This window comes from Mus pahari, chromosome 6 (assembly GCF_900095145.1).
Source record: "Mus pahari chromosome 6, PAHARI_EIJ_v1.1, whole genome shotgun sequence".
NCBI lineage: Eukaryota > Metazoa > Chordata > Mammalia > Rodentia > Muridae > Mus > Mus pahari.
In genome coordinates, this window is record NC_034595.1 from 70299155 (window position 1) to 70311297 (window position 12143).

At 48.0% G+C, this 12143-nt stretch overlaps 2 protein-coding genes across 4 annotated transcripts in view; both read right to left on the bottom strand.

Moving 5' to 3' along the window:
* Positions 1-233: 233 nt before the first annotated feature.
* Znf691 (zinc finger protein 691) lies at positions 234-5082 on the bottom strand. Of its 3 annotated transcripts, XM_029540049.1 has the most exons (4): positions 5025-5082; positions 4560-4647; positions 2595-2695; positions 658-1719 (listed from the first exon to the last, which is right to left on the bottom strand). In XM_029540049.1, exons 3-4 carry the CDS (start codon positions 2604-2606, stop codon positions 862-864), a joined length of 870 nt encoding a protein of 289 aa, XP_029395909.1. In that variant the 5' UTR covers positions 2607-2695; positions 4560-4647; positions 5025-5082; the 3' UTR covers positions 658-861. The 3 variants fall into 3 exon arrangements, with proteins under 3 accessions (XP_021056406.1, XP_029395909.1, XP_029395910.1); XM_029540050.1 differs by lacking the exon at positions 4560-4647 and having other exon boundaries at positions 5025-5069; XM_021200747.2 differs by lacking the exons at positions 2595-2695; positions 4560-4647 and having other exon boundaries at positions 234-1719; positions 5025-5077.
* A 4033-nt stretch (positions 5083-9115) lies between these two features.
* Ermap (erythroblast membrane associated protein (Scianna blood group)) overlaps positions 9116-12143 on the bottom strand; it is a 10549-nt gene continuing 7521 nt past the window's right edge. Inside the window, exons 8-11 of the mRNA XM_029540063.1 lie at positions 11776-11796; positions 11648-11674; positions 11532-11558; positions 9116-10066 (exon numbers count right to left, since the gene is read on the bottom strand). Of these exons, the coding sequence (XP_029395923.1) occupies positions 9351-10066; positions 11532-11558; positions 11648-11674; positions 11776-11796 (791 nt within the window). The 3' untranslated portion in view covers positions 9116-9350. The remainder of the gene's footprint in view (positions 10067-11531; positions 11559-11647; positions 11675-11775; positions 11797-12143) is intronic.

The following is a 12143-nucleotide window of genomic DNA, read 5'->3' on the forward strand; positions in this document are numbered from 1 at the left end:
AGCCTGTTTCCACATCTGTGAAGTGTGGATCCACTTTTACCTCTCAAGGTGCCTGACCATTTCCCTCCCCCTCCTCTTCAAAGGCTCCAGAGGCTCGGCCCTGCTGTCCTTCACATCTCAGAGGAACCCCCACCTTCTCAGAATTCAACTCAATGCCTTTGCAGAATGGCTGCCCTGGAATCATCGCCCCGGCGCCCCACATCCCCAAATAAGTACACGGGTTCTTTTCGCCAAAGTGTTTTACTGGTAATCACTGAGGAGTCAGACACAGGTCCGGGTGAGAAAACCAGGTAACAAGCATGGGAGGGTGAGGTCCCTGGATTGTGGATCCCTGAGGCTTCCTGAGACTGAAGAGGTCTGTCAGCAGGAGGGCCATGCCCCCCAGCCTAAGGCTCTAGAGGCTGATGCGGGATGAGGCACAGCAGGGAGGAATTCACAGGCCACTGCCGTGTATGTGTGTGTGTGTGTGTGTGTGTGTGTGTGTGTGTGTGTGAAGCTAGACAACTTTGGAGGACCTGCAGACAATACCGTCTCAGGCACTACCCCCAAAGCCTGGGGACTGATGGCCCAGTCACAAGAGCATGTCCTGAGCCCACCCCATTTCCCCCGCCCCCGAGGAAATGAAGAGTGGGTACTCTGATTTTCCAAGGCAAAAAAAAAAAAAAAAAAAAAACCCAGCTGGGAAGAGGCAGGGTTTTTACACAATCCCTTCTCAGGATTTCCCGACTGCAAAGGCAAGAAGGAGCTGTTCCTCAAAGTGAAGCGTCTGTGGTCCTGGAGGCCACAGCAGGTGCTAAAGGCCTCCTCCACCCATCAAGGTGGGCTCTATGTTCTCCCTCCCTCTCCAAGCGGGGCTCCCCTTTAGCTAAAATCCTCCTCCTGCTCGCCCAAGTGTGTTCTCTGGTGTCGGATGAGGTTGGAGCTCCGGGAGAAGTGTTTCCCGCACAGGGTGCACCTGTACGGCTTCTCCCCTCTGTGCGTTCTCTGGTGTGCACCAAAGTTGGAGATATCACTGAAAGTCCGCCCGCATTCCGTGCACTCGTAAGGCCTCTCACCCGTGTGAGTACGGTGGTGCACCCCAAAGCTGGAGCTGTTGCTAAAGCTCTTCCCACACTCACAGCAGATGTAAGGGGCTGGCTCCAGGTGGGTTCGGTGATGTACAGCCAGCGTGGAGCTCTGACTGAAGCTCTTGCCACAAATGTCACAGCGGTACGGCCGCTGGCCCAGGTGATCTTGCTGGTGCGTGGTGAGGTCGGAGCGCCGCCGGAAGCTCTCCTGGCACTTGGCGCATTGGTAGTGTTTCTCTTCCAGGTGGATGCGCTCGTGCCGGATGCGGTTGGAGCTCCGGGAGAAGCTCTTGCCACACTCTGAACACTTGTATGGCTTCTCGCCAGTGTGGATCCGCTGGTGTGTTCTCAGGTTGGAGGTATTGTTGAAAGTTTTGCCACACTGAGCACAGATAAAAGGCTTCTCGTCCGTCTCTGGGCTTGAAAAGGGCATGGGATCCCCGGGGCCTCCGACCTGGGCAGTGACTTTCCGCCATGGCTTTGGTGTTTGCGTTCCGTGGAGCACCCCCATCAGGCTCTCCTGCCCATGTTCCTCCCGAGGTGTGATCTGAGAATCCTTTGAGCCATCCACTCTCCACGGCTCGGCCCCTTCCCCTTCCTCGGGCAGGTGTGCTTCGGGACTCTGCTCCTTCTCGCTGCCCATCTCTGAACCCTGAGAATGAACACAACCTTTACTCCTCGTGCCGGGCCATGAGACCCCACAGAACCTTGCTTTTTGGTTGAAGCTGTGTCTACCTCGCCCCAGGAATAACCTCAAGTAACTTTATTTACTCCTTAACTTTCACATGATAAACCTTCACAGAGAGTTAAGGCTACCCACCACTAATAGACGTACTCTGGGCAATCTGAATATCACTCTTCTTAATCCCATAAACAATGGCACTCTAGACTATAATTTATGTGTAAGTAAAAGTGCTTCCACTTAAAGATGAATTCAACTTCTTCCTGTTAAGTAGCCACCTACTCCCTGACTCTGAGATGAACACAAATACCTAGAAGTAGTTACTTCCAAGGCCCAGCCCAAACAGTCTTATGCTCTGGCAACCCATTCCTCTCTAGACCTTTCCGTAATCTTCCAACAGGTTAACAAGACCTACAGCAGGGCATGGGCTCTGTCTGCCATTGTGGATCAGTGTCAGCTTCTCACAGATTCCTGCACACACAGCTAACCTCTTAAATAACACACAGCTGTAGTCATGTTTAGCTATGGTTACATTCCATCACACCACACACAGGACCAAACACACTGACATCAGCTATCCATACCACGTGCACATTCACGTCACACATACAACCAACATACTGGCATCAGACATATAGACCACATACACATCCATATCTGATACAGCCACAAAGAGTATCCATGCAGCCCTCCCACAGTGAACTGCCTAGGAGTGTGCAGAAGGCCAGAGCACACCCAGAATGCTTGTGTCCGATCCCACCCACTGCTAAGACCCCTCAGCAGTCTCCTGAGGTGCGCCCACTTTCTCCTTTGAAACAGAATGTCGTCCTTGTTTGTATGCTTACTTTTTCACACATCGGTTCTCAGTAGTTATTTCTAAGCAACCCAAGGGACTAAGTCATTGTAGTAGCTTTCCTGTAGCAAAGCTGGGCGCTCGGTTGATTTTCTGAATGAGAGATGAGATGGATGAGAACTTTAATCTCTGCCCCTGTTGACTCTGCCTATGACTTTAGGATCTAATATACAAGAAGCAATGTAGCTTTCACTAATTGTTTTTAAATAGGGTTTCTCTATGTAACTGTGGCTGCCCTAGAACTCTCTATGTAGACCAGGCTGGCCTTGAACTGACAGAGATCCACTTGCCTCCGTCTCCTGAGCACCACCATGCAGGCCCAACTATATATTCTCTTGTAAAACTGCTGAGACCATATAATTTACCAAATCTCTCTCCCAGACAGAATGCTGGGAAAATATAAGAGTAGAAGGTCAGCCAGACATGGTGGCACAGGCCTTTAATCCTGGCACTTGGGAGGCAGAGGCAGGCAGATCTCTGTGTGTTCAAGGACTGCTGGATCTATGTAGTGGGGTCTGGAACAGCCAGAGCTACATAATGAGACTCTGTCTCAAACACTAAAACAAACAAACAAACAAACACATTTAAGAGAAAGACTGAGTTGGGGGCTGGAGAGCTGGCTCAGTGGTTCAGAGCACTGTTGCTCTTGCAGAGGACTCAGATTCAGTTCCTAGAACCCACATGAGGTAGCTCACAACTGCCTGTAGCTCCTACTCCAGAGGATCTAATGCCCGGTTCTGGTCTCCACAGGCACCTGCACACATGTGGTGCACATACATATACTCAAGTGCACACATATACATATAATACATTTTAAAAACTAAGCTGAAAAAAAAAAAAAGACTTGGTGGGTAAAGACACTACTGACCAAGCCTGAACACAATATGCAAGGTTAAGTTCCAGGGAACAGACAGTACATACACCTATTCTTTCTGGCCAGCACTGCATATGGCATATTACACAGTAGTCTGTAACAGTTAATATTTTTCTTTTTTTTTTCTTTTAGATTTATTTATTTATTATAGCTTAAGTACACTGTAGCTGACTCCGGACACGCCAGAAGAGGGCGTCAGATCTCATGACAAGTGGTTGTGAGCCACCATGTGGTTGCTGGGATTTGAACTCAGGACCTTTGGAAGAGCAGTCAGTGCTCTTAACCACTGAGCCATCTCTCCAACCCTACAGTTAATATTTTTTAAAGGTCCTACAGAGCACTGGACCTAGGGCTGGGCAGTCCAAATGCAGCATCTCAATTCATTTTTACAGCACCTCTGCCTCCTGAGTGCTGGGATTGAAGGCATGTGCCACTATATCTAGCTCAACTATTCATTTCTCATACTTACTTTAGAAATGATGAAGCTGAAACTCAGAGAAATCAAGTCACTTGCCTAAGAGCACACAGTAAATGGCAAAACTGAAGCCCATGCTCATCCCTCCAAAGCTGAGGTTTTTAGCCATTCCAGCAGGACTGGAGGGAGAAAAGATGCTACAGCAGGTAGGACATGCAAGGGCATCTCTCTGAAGAGGGCAGGGAAGGAGCCTCATGGAAGAGGTGAAATTTAAACTATGACTTGCAAAATAGACAGATGAGGAGGACCAAGGCTGACAGAGACAGGGAGTCCATCACTGACTGAAAAGGCAATGCAGAAATAACACAAAGTCACATTGCACTACAAAGATCTGAGGGAGAAGAGACCTAGTGCATATTGGGTTTCCTTCCTCGGAGCTCAGCAGCACTGAGTCGCAAGCAAGAGTGCAGAGGAGGGACAAGTTCTAAGAACAAGGCAAGATGAGGCTTGGTGATCACAGATGATGAAGGACAAGAGCCTGGATTAGAGGGAAGAGACCAAGCTGTGGTCCGAAAGATTAAAGTTCTAGATCTGGGTTCAAGTCAAGGGTACAGGGAGTAACTTGGAAGGACCGGGGACAGCGTGTGGAAAATTAAGGAAGCACTCACCGTAGCTACATAGTGGACCAGAGACGGAGCCAGAGAATCTGAGGTGGTCAGGGAGAGGGGGTAAAGGCTGCAGCAGTGTCCAAAGAGCCTAGTTAAGTGGGGAAGGAGGGATAAAGCTGGAGAAGTCAGCTGGGAAAGCTGAAGGAAGGGAGTTGGGTTCAGAGATGTCCATGAGCTTGGGACTGGAGCTGGAAAAGTACAAGGGGCGACTCTAAAGACACGGTGTGTGGGAGAGGCATGGAGTGGTCCAAGGCCAACTGTAAGGGAGGGAGGGTAGTAAGGTTGGGCCATCCGAGGACTGGGGACATGATCGCAACGGAGGGACACACGGTACCCGGCGGCCTTTGGGACTCGCAAAACAGCAGCTTCCAAAACATCAGCCTTCAAGGCCTTCGCAATAGCGAAGGGGCCAGGCTCGAAGCGCCCCATGCCTCGCGTTCGCCTCCCCCATAACCCCCTCGTCACCTCAACACAGCCGCGACCCACTTCACTCCGCAGCTCGGTCAGGGACAGCGCCGCCTCGGTGGGCGGGGGAAGGAGCCGGAGCCGGAACCCAGAGAGGATCCGCCTCCACAGCGTCCGGATTGGATCCTGGGAACGTTCTTCCTCTCTATTGGCTACACTAACTGTCACATTGCACAAGACCTAGTGGGACGGCCAATAAACATTGGTCTAGGGCGCGGCATGCTGGGAGTTGTAGTCCAGAGGTTTGAAACATTTGCTTAGTTCAGAACTCAGCGGTGAAGTGTCATCACTTCTAAGGTCATCAGGTTTTCTTTTCTGTTTGTCTTTTGAAGCAGTGGCCCTCGATAGAAACCTCGCACTTCACTTAAAGTTTATAGTTTAAAATTAAAAGGACATGTACCTGGAAAGGAGTTTAAAGATAAAGTAATTTGATCTCTTTGGCCAAGAAGCGAAGTGTTCTCTTCCAAGGAATGACCTCCAGCCAGGTCAGTGGCCCAACGTAGGTTTTGTTGTTGTTTTTTTTTTTTTTTTTCTGTGTCCCATGTGACCCTGTTAACCCAAAAGTCTCTCATCAATCTGGATTAATAGAACCAGTAAGGTATCCAGAGATAGCTTTTGTTCGGTTGTCTGGTTGTTGTTTTTCCCAGATTTTATTTTGAAGAACAATAAAGATTAGGAGCTTGCAAGATAAAGAGGATAAAGAAAGTTGGTGTGTAAGCTAACTACAAGCTTTTCCTGTCTGTGTGGTCTTTCAATGGTTGTTGTCTTTGTAGTTGGAAAAGCTTTAGGGCTAGTCATGACTCGGTGATTAAGAGCACTTATAGCTCTTTCAGGGGACCTGGATTCCCAGCGCCCACATCAGGTCGTTTACAACCACCTGTAACTCCAGATCCAAGGGACCCAATGCCCAATCCTGGGCTCCTTGAGCACCTGCACACAAGTACACACTTGCATGCGCACACACACACAATCAGAAAAGGAAAAAGAAGCCGGGCATGGTGGCGCACACCTTTAATCCCAGCACTCGGAGGCAGAGGCAGGTGAATTTCTGAGTTCGAGGCCAGCCTAGTCTACAGAGTGAGTTACAGGACAGCCAGGGCTACACAGAGAAACCCCAAGGAAAAAGAGAGGGTCAAGTTTTGTTTTTTTTTTTAAAGATTTATTTATTTATTATATGTAAATACACTGTAGCTGTTTTCAGACACACCAGAAGAGGGCATCAGATCTCATTAGGGATGGTTGTGAGCCACCATGTGGTTGCTGGGGTTTGAACTCAGGACTTTCAGAAGAGCAGTCAGTCAGTGCTCTTAACCGCTGAGCCATCTCTCCAACCCCGGGTCAAGTTTTATAATCCCATCTCTCTCCTCTATAAGATCCCTGGCACAACTATTGTAAGGATATAAGGACTCAGTGGACAGACAGACAGTCAGACAAACAGACAGACAGACAGATAAACATTTCCTGCCTCTACAAATAGCTCTATTCTCTATTGGTAAATTCTCTCAATAGGTAAGACCAGTGCAAGTTAGTTTTAGGATTGGCTATTCAAGCAATTATGTTTGGAGCTGAAGATGTGTGTGATGTGTAAGTATCTATTACACACTGTTAGTTTATAAATTGATAAAAATAAACCATCAGAAGGCAGACTCAGGAGCAAACCTGGGTTTATTATGAATGATGTCTAAAGTTTGCTCGATGGTGGCTGAGCTATTCAGAAGCCAACCCCATCATGTGTTTTCTCCGCAACCTCTTTCATAATGAAGACAACATACCAAGAAATAAGTACTAAAGGGTATATTTAATAACTGTACAAAGACAAACAAAGTATTCCTTTTGGGTACTGTAATGGCAACTTTTACATATCACTTTGACTCATCACAAAGGTCCCAGACACTTGGTCAGACATCACATTTGGTGTCTCTGTGAGAGGAGCTTGGACGAGATTAGCATTTAATCAGTAGCCTGAGTAAAGCAGTCACTGCCTTAATTCCAGTGGGAGTCATCCGACCAGTGGAAGACCGCAGAAGAGTCTTGCTGCCTGTGTGGCTTTAGATGCCTTAAACTGCAACTAAAACTTGGCTCTTTCTAGGACTCTGACCTGCCAACCTCAGTCTCATATTTATTTTCTGTCCCTATCTCTTACTGTGTCTGCATGTGTGTGTGCACACATGTATACACACACACACACACATACACAAACACAGTTGGTTCTCTTTCTCTAGGGAACACTAATATAGGCTCTATTGGAAAGAGCCTGTAGCAGATCTAGTTCCTGTGGAGTCCAGCTGCCTTCCCATCTGCAAATCCATAATTAATAACTCTGCAAACAGGCTGAATCACACACATGGGTATGACTTGAAATTGCCTTGCCTTCTTTCCCTAATCCACATCCAAAACTTGGATTCATTATTTAAGTATTTAATTTAAAAAGTCTGTGTGTCAGGGTCCCCAATGAAGGAGCTAGCGAAAGTACCCAAGGAGCTGAAGGGGTTTGCAGTCCCATAGGAGGAACAACAATATGAACTAACCAGTACCCCAAGAGCTCCCAGGGACTAAACCACCAATCAAAGAAAACACAAGGAGGGACTCGTGGCTCTAGCTACATTTGTAGCAGAGGATGGCCTAGTCGGTCATCAATGGGAGGAGAGGCCCTTGGTCCTGTGAAGGTTCTATACCCCAGTATAGGGGAATACCTAGGCTGGGAAACAGGAGTGGGTGGGCTGGGGAGCAGGGGGAGGGGAGAGAGGATAGGGGGTTTTGGAAGGGAAACTAGGAAAGGGGATAACATTTGAAATGTAAATAAAGAAAATATCTAATAAAAAAGAAAAGTCTGTGTGTGTGTGTGTGTGTGTGTGTGTGTGTGTGTGTGTGTGTGTTGCTGTGTAGTATGTGCAGCAAGTTGCAGGTGCCTTTGAAGGCTAGAAGTCTCATCTTCTGGATCTGGAGTTACAGGTGATTGTGAACTGCCCAATATGGGTGCCAAAAAAGCAAACCCAGGTCCTCTGCAAGATCAGAATGAGCTCTTAATCGCTGAGCCATCTTTTCAGCCCCGAATTCATTATTTTATTGTCTCACCTTCTAATCTTCCAAATATGATATCTTATCCCATTTTGAGGATGTGGCCTTGAGACAAAGTTTCTCCACAAAGGCCTGGCTGTCCTAGAACTTGCTGCAGAGACCAGTCTGGTCTATAACTTACACAGACGAATCTTACAGTAACCCACCTGGGGTCACAGATATGCACCACCGTACCTGGCAGTAAGGTGTCTTACTTAAAACAAGACCAACTTTCTTGAAATCAATCATCTCTGACGTGGAGGCTGTTGTCAAGTCTAATAGCCTTGTGGGGAGGCAGAGGCAGGCGGATTTCTGAGTTCGAGGCCAGCCTGGTCTACAAAGTGAGTTCCAGGACAGCCAGAGCTATACAGAGAAACCCTGCCTCCAAAAAAAAAAAAAAAAACCCCCCCCCCAAAAAAATAGCCTTGTGGGTATACGTGAGTAGTTCAAACTGCCACCTTTTCTCACTGGGCCTCTCTGAACGTCAGGAAACTTTCAGAAGGGCCCTAGTCACAGACTGCAGAGTAACTCATCTGCTCAAGGCTGCACAGCTGGACTGCTGTGGTTACAGCTGTGCCTACCAGCCTATGTTCAGGTTTCTTGGGATTATGGTTCCTGTCATGATATAGGTAACTTAATTTTTGAAACCATGTGCATTCTGGATGTCTCCATCTCAAATTAGCTGTCCAAAAACAGCCCCGGGTGCCTCCAAACTCTGCTGTAAACAGCCTGGAGAAAACGGAAACCCATGAGCGTGTACCCCTCTGTCTCTAAACCTAAACAGCGAAGAAAGGATGTGTGAGTCCCAAGACACATACTTGTAAAAAGCTGGCCCGGAGAGTTAGAGGCCTGGCTGCGGGAGGGAGAACGGTCTCTGGTGGGAGACATTTGGGTCTGGGGGCTGTAACTTCACCCCCGAAAACCCCCTGAGCAGGCTGACAATGAGAAGCTGGTGCCAAGGTTCCCTCAGGGAGAGAGCCCTTCCCCTGGCCTGAAGGGAGCCCCCTGTGTTACATCCAAGGTCCCCTCCTAACCCTCGCCCGAGTGCATTTTGTTGATTTCAAAATGTCATCTACCAGGGCAATGGAAATGTCTCAAGAATCAGGCAGAGTTTAGAACTGAGCCCTGGGAGAAAAGCAGAACAGAATCCACAGAAGGTTCTGGATTGGGGTCAAAGAGATGCGGTACTGGAGAAACGTATGCTGGGCCAGGACCTGGGTCCAGGGTGCCAGGCTGGATGCTCACAAGAGTAGAGCACAGGGCACAGCTCTACAACGAAGGAACCTTGAGCCCCTTAAGGGCAGGGCCAAGGTTAGAGGGCCAGGTATCATTAAGCAGAAATAGCTCAGAACCCTGAGGGGACAGTAAGGATGGGTTCACCTTCAGGGACACGTCTCCATTAGCACGGTCTTTTCCTTCTTGTTTGGGGACAATCGATTCCTCTGATTTCTGAAGCTCAGTACAAATGATTAGAGGTGCCGTGTTTTTCCCCTCATCATGAAGACAAGGTTCAAAGAATGGGCGAAGTGGGCTCGAGAAACTGTGGGTGAAAGTGAAGATGTGGGACTTATCAGTCACGTTGTAGAAGGCGATGATGCCGGCTTCATAGTCCAGGAAAATCCCCACGCACTTCGGGGACTCTTTGAGGCGGAAGGAGGTCTGCGGCGACGTGAGAGCTTCATACTCATTCCCACGGCTCTGTCGCACAAGCCAGTGGCCGTTGGCAGGCGAGGCTGTGACCTTCCCTTTCCTGCTCACAGACTCACTACACACTCCAAGAATCCATTTGGTCTTCTCACCCACGTATACTTCCCAGTAGTGACAGCCGGTTGTGAAATACTCGGAGCCCAGGACGCTGACAACAAAATCAAACCTCTCTGGGTTATCAGGAACAGGCCGCTTCCTGTCGCCGAGCCTCACACATCTCCTATCCTCAGACAGGATGAGTTTGGGATGTGCCGTGTCGGGGTCCAGGGTCACTGCCACTGCAGAGAGTGAGAGAGAGGAGAGAAGAGAGATTTATGTTTTAAGGAATCTCCCAGTAGATTTGGAGGGGAAAAAATCGTCTGGATATCTGCAAACTATCATTAATCTGTTTTAATTTATGGCTTTCTCCCGACCTCCTCCACGTGTGTACTGGACTTCTAGCTTGTAGGCAGAAAGCTCTTCTGGTGTGCTTGAAGTCCTAGGCTCCACCTTCAGCACTACATAAAATAGGCAGGGCAACTCACTTCAGTGTTTGGGAGTAGAGACTGGAGCATCATTAGCAAAAGGTCACCCTTGGCTACATAGAGCATTTGAAGCCAGCCAGCAGCACTACGTTAGACTCCGTCTCAAAAAGCCAAAGCACAAAAACAGTCTAGACTTGGATGTTAGAGCCTGCATTGGTTAGGTTTTTTGTCAATCTGATTACAAGCTAGAGTAGATAACAACTTGTGGGTCACAAGTACTTGGGGAGTCACATATCAGATATCCTGCATAGCATATATTTACATTACAATTAGTAACAATAGCAAAATTACAGTTATGAAGTAGCAATGAAGATAATTTCATGGTTGGGGTCACCACACCATGAGGAACTGTATTTAAAGGGTTGCAGCATTAGGAAGGCTGAGAGCCACTGAGCTTGTGTAACCAGGGAAGAGGGAAACTAAATTAAGAAAATGCCCGTAGAAAAGAAAAATAAAAACAAAACAAAAACAAAACAAAACAAAAAAAACACACACAAAAAAAAATAAGAAAATGCCTGTATTAGCTTAGCTTGTTATTGGGTTCTTTTTCTTGGGTAATGGTTAATGTGATGGTACTCAGCCCATTGTGGGTGGTGTCATCCCTAGGCAGATGTTCCTGACTATATAAGAAAGCAGGCTGAAGCTGGGTGTGGTGGCGCACGCCTTAAATCCCAGCACTCGGGAGGCAGAGTCAGGCAGATTTCTGAGTTCAAGGCCAGCCTGGTCTACAGAGTGAGTTCCAGGACAGCCAGGGCTATACAGAGAAACCCTATCTCGAAAAACCAAACCAACCAAACAAACAAACAGAAAAATGCAGGCTGAAGAAGCCATAGGGAGCAAGCCAGAGCAGAATCCACTCCCCCATGGTCTCTGTTTCAGTCCCTGCCTCCATATTCCTGCCCTGGCTTTGCCTGATGATTAACTGTAAGCTGTAAGCCAAATATACCCTTTCCTCCTACGTTAGTTAGGGTTGCTATTGCTGTGACGAAACACCATGACCAAAAGCAACTTGGGGAGGAAAGGGTTTATTTGGCTTATGTATATCCTGGGTCACAGTCCTTTAAGGGACGCCAAGGAAAATCACAGCTTTGATCCAACTATGCTACCTAGTGACAGTAGTAGTATAACAACAACAACTGTACAGATGGAACGGGATGAAATCTAAGTGGCAGAGTTTGAGAAGGATGGACTCTGAAATGAGACCCAGTTATTAACTTACCAAAATGTAGCCGGGCTCTTCTCCAGCCTGAAAGGCAAAGAAGGGAGGTGTTAAAGCTGAGGAAACATGGAGGTCGCCCAGAGACCAAAGCCAAAACCCAGGAGAGAGCATCTCACCTGCGTTGGCCGCGGCTCTTTTCAACTCTGGGGAAGAAGAGACAGGGATGGGGGTGAGCTGTCTGTCCCTGAACTTACTGGGCAGGAGAAATAACAGTACGGACATGATAAAAACACGGGTCACTTACTCAGTTCACTCCGGAGTTTCTCTGAAGAATAAAAACAGTTGGACATCAGAACAAGGTCAATTACCCACTCGCAAGGCTTTGGTCCCTCACACCCACATTCCTAAAGCAGATAAGAAGCAGCTACGTCCTAGGACTTCCCCATAATGCTGTCTGCACTGGTGATAGCTCCCAGCTGTGGCCTGGGTGTCCCCAGAGATATGACAAATGGTCCCCAAATTTCTATGTGAGCCAAACCTCTTTTTTAAAAAAGATGTAGCCAGGCGGTGGTGGCACAAGCCTTTAATCCCAGCACTCGGGAGGCAGAGGCAGGTGGATTTCTGAGTTTGAGGCCAGCCTGGTCTACAAAGTAAGTTCCAGGACAGCCAGGG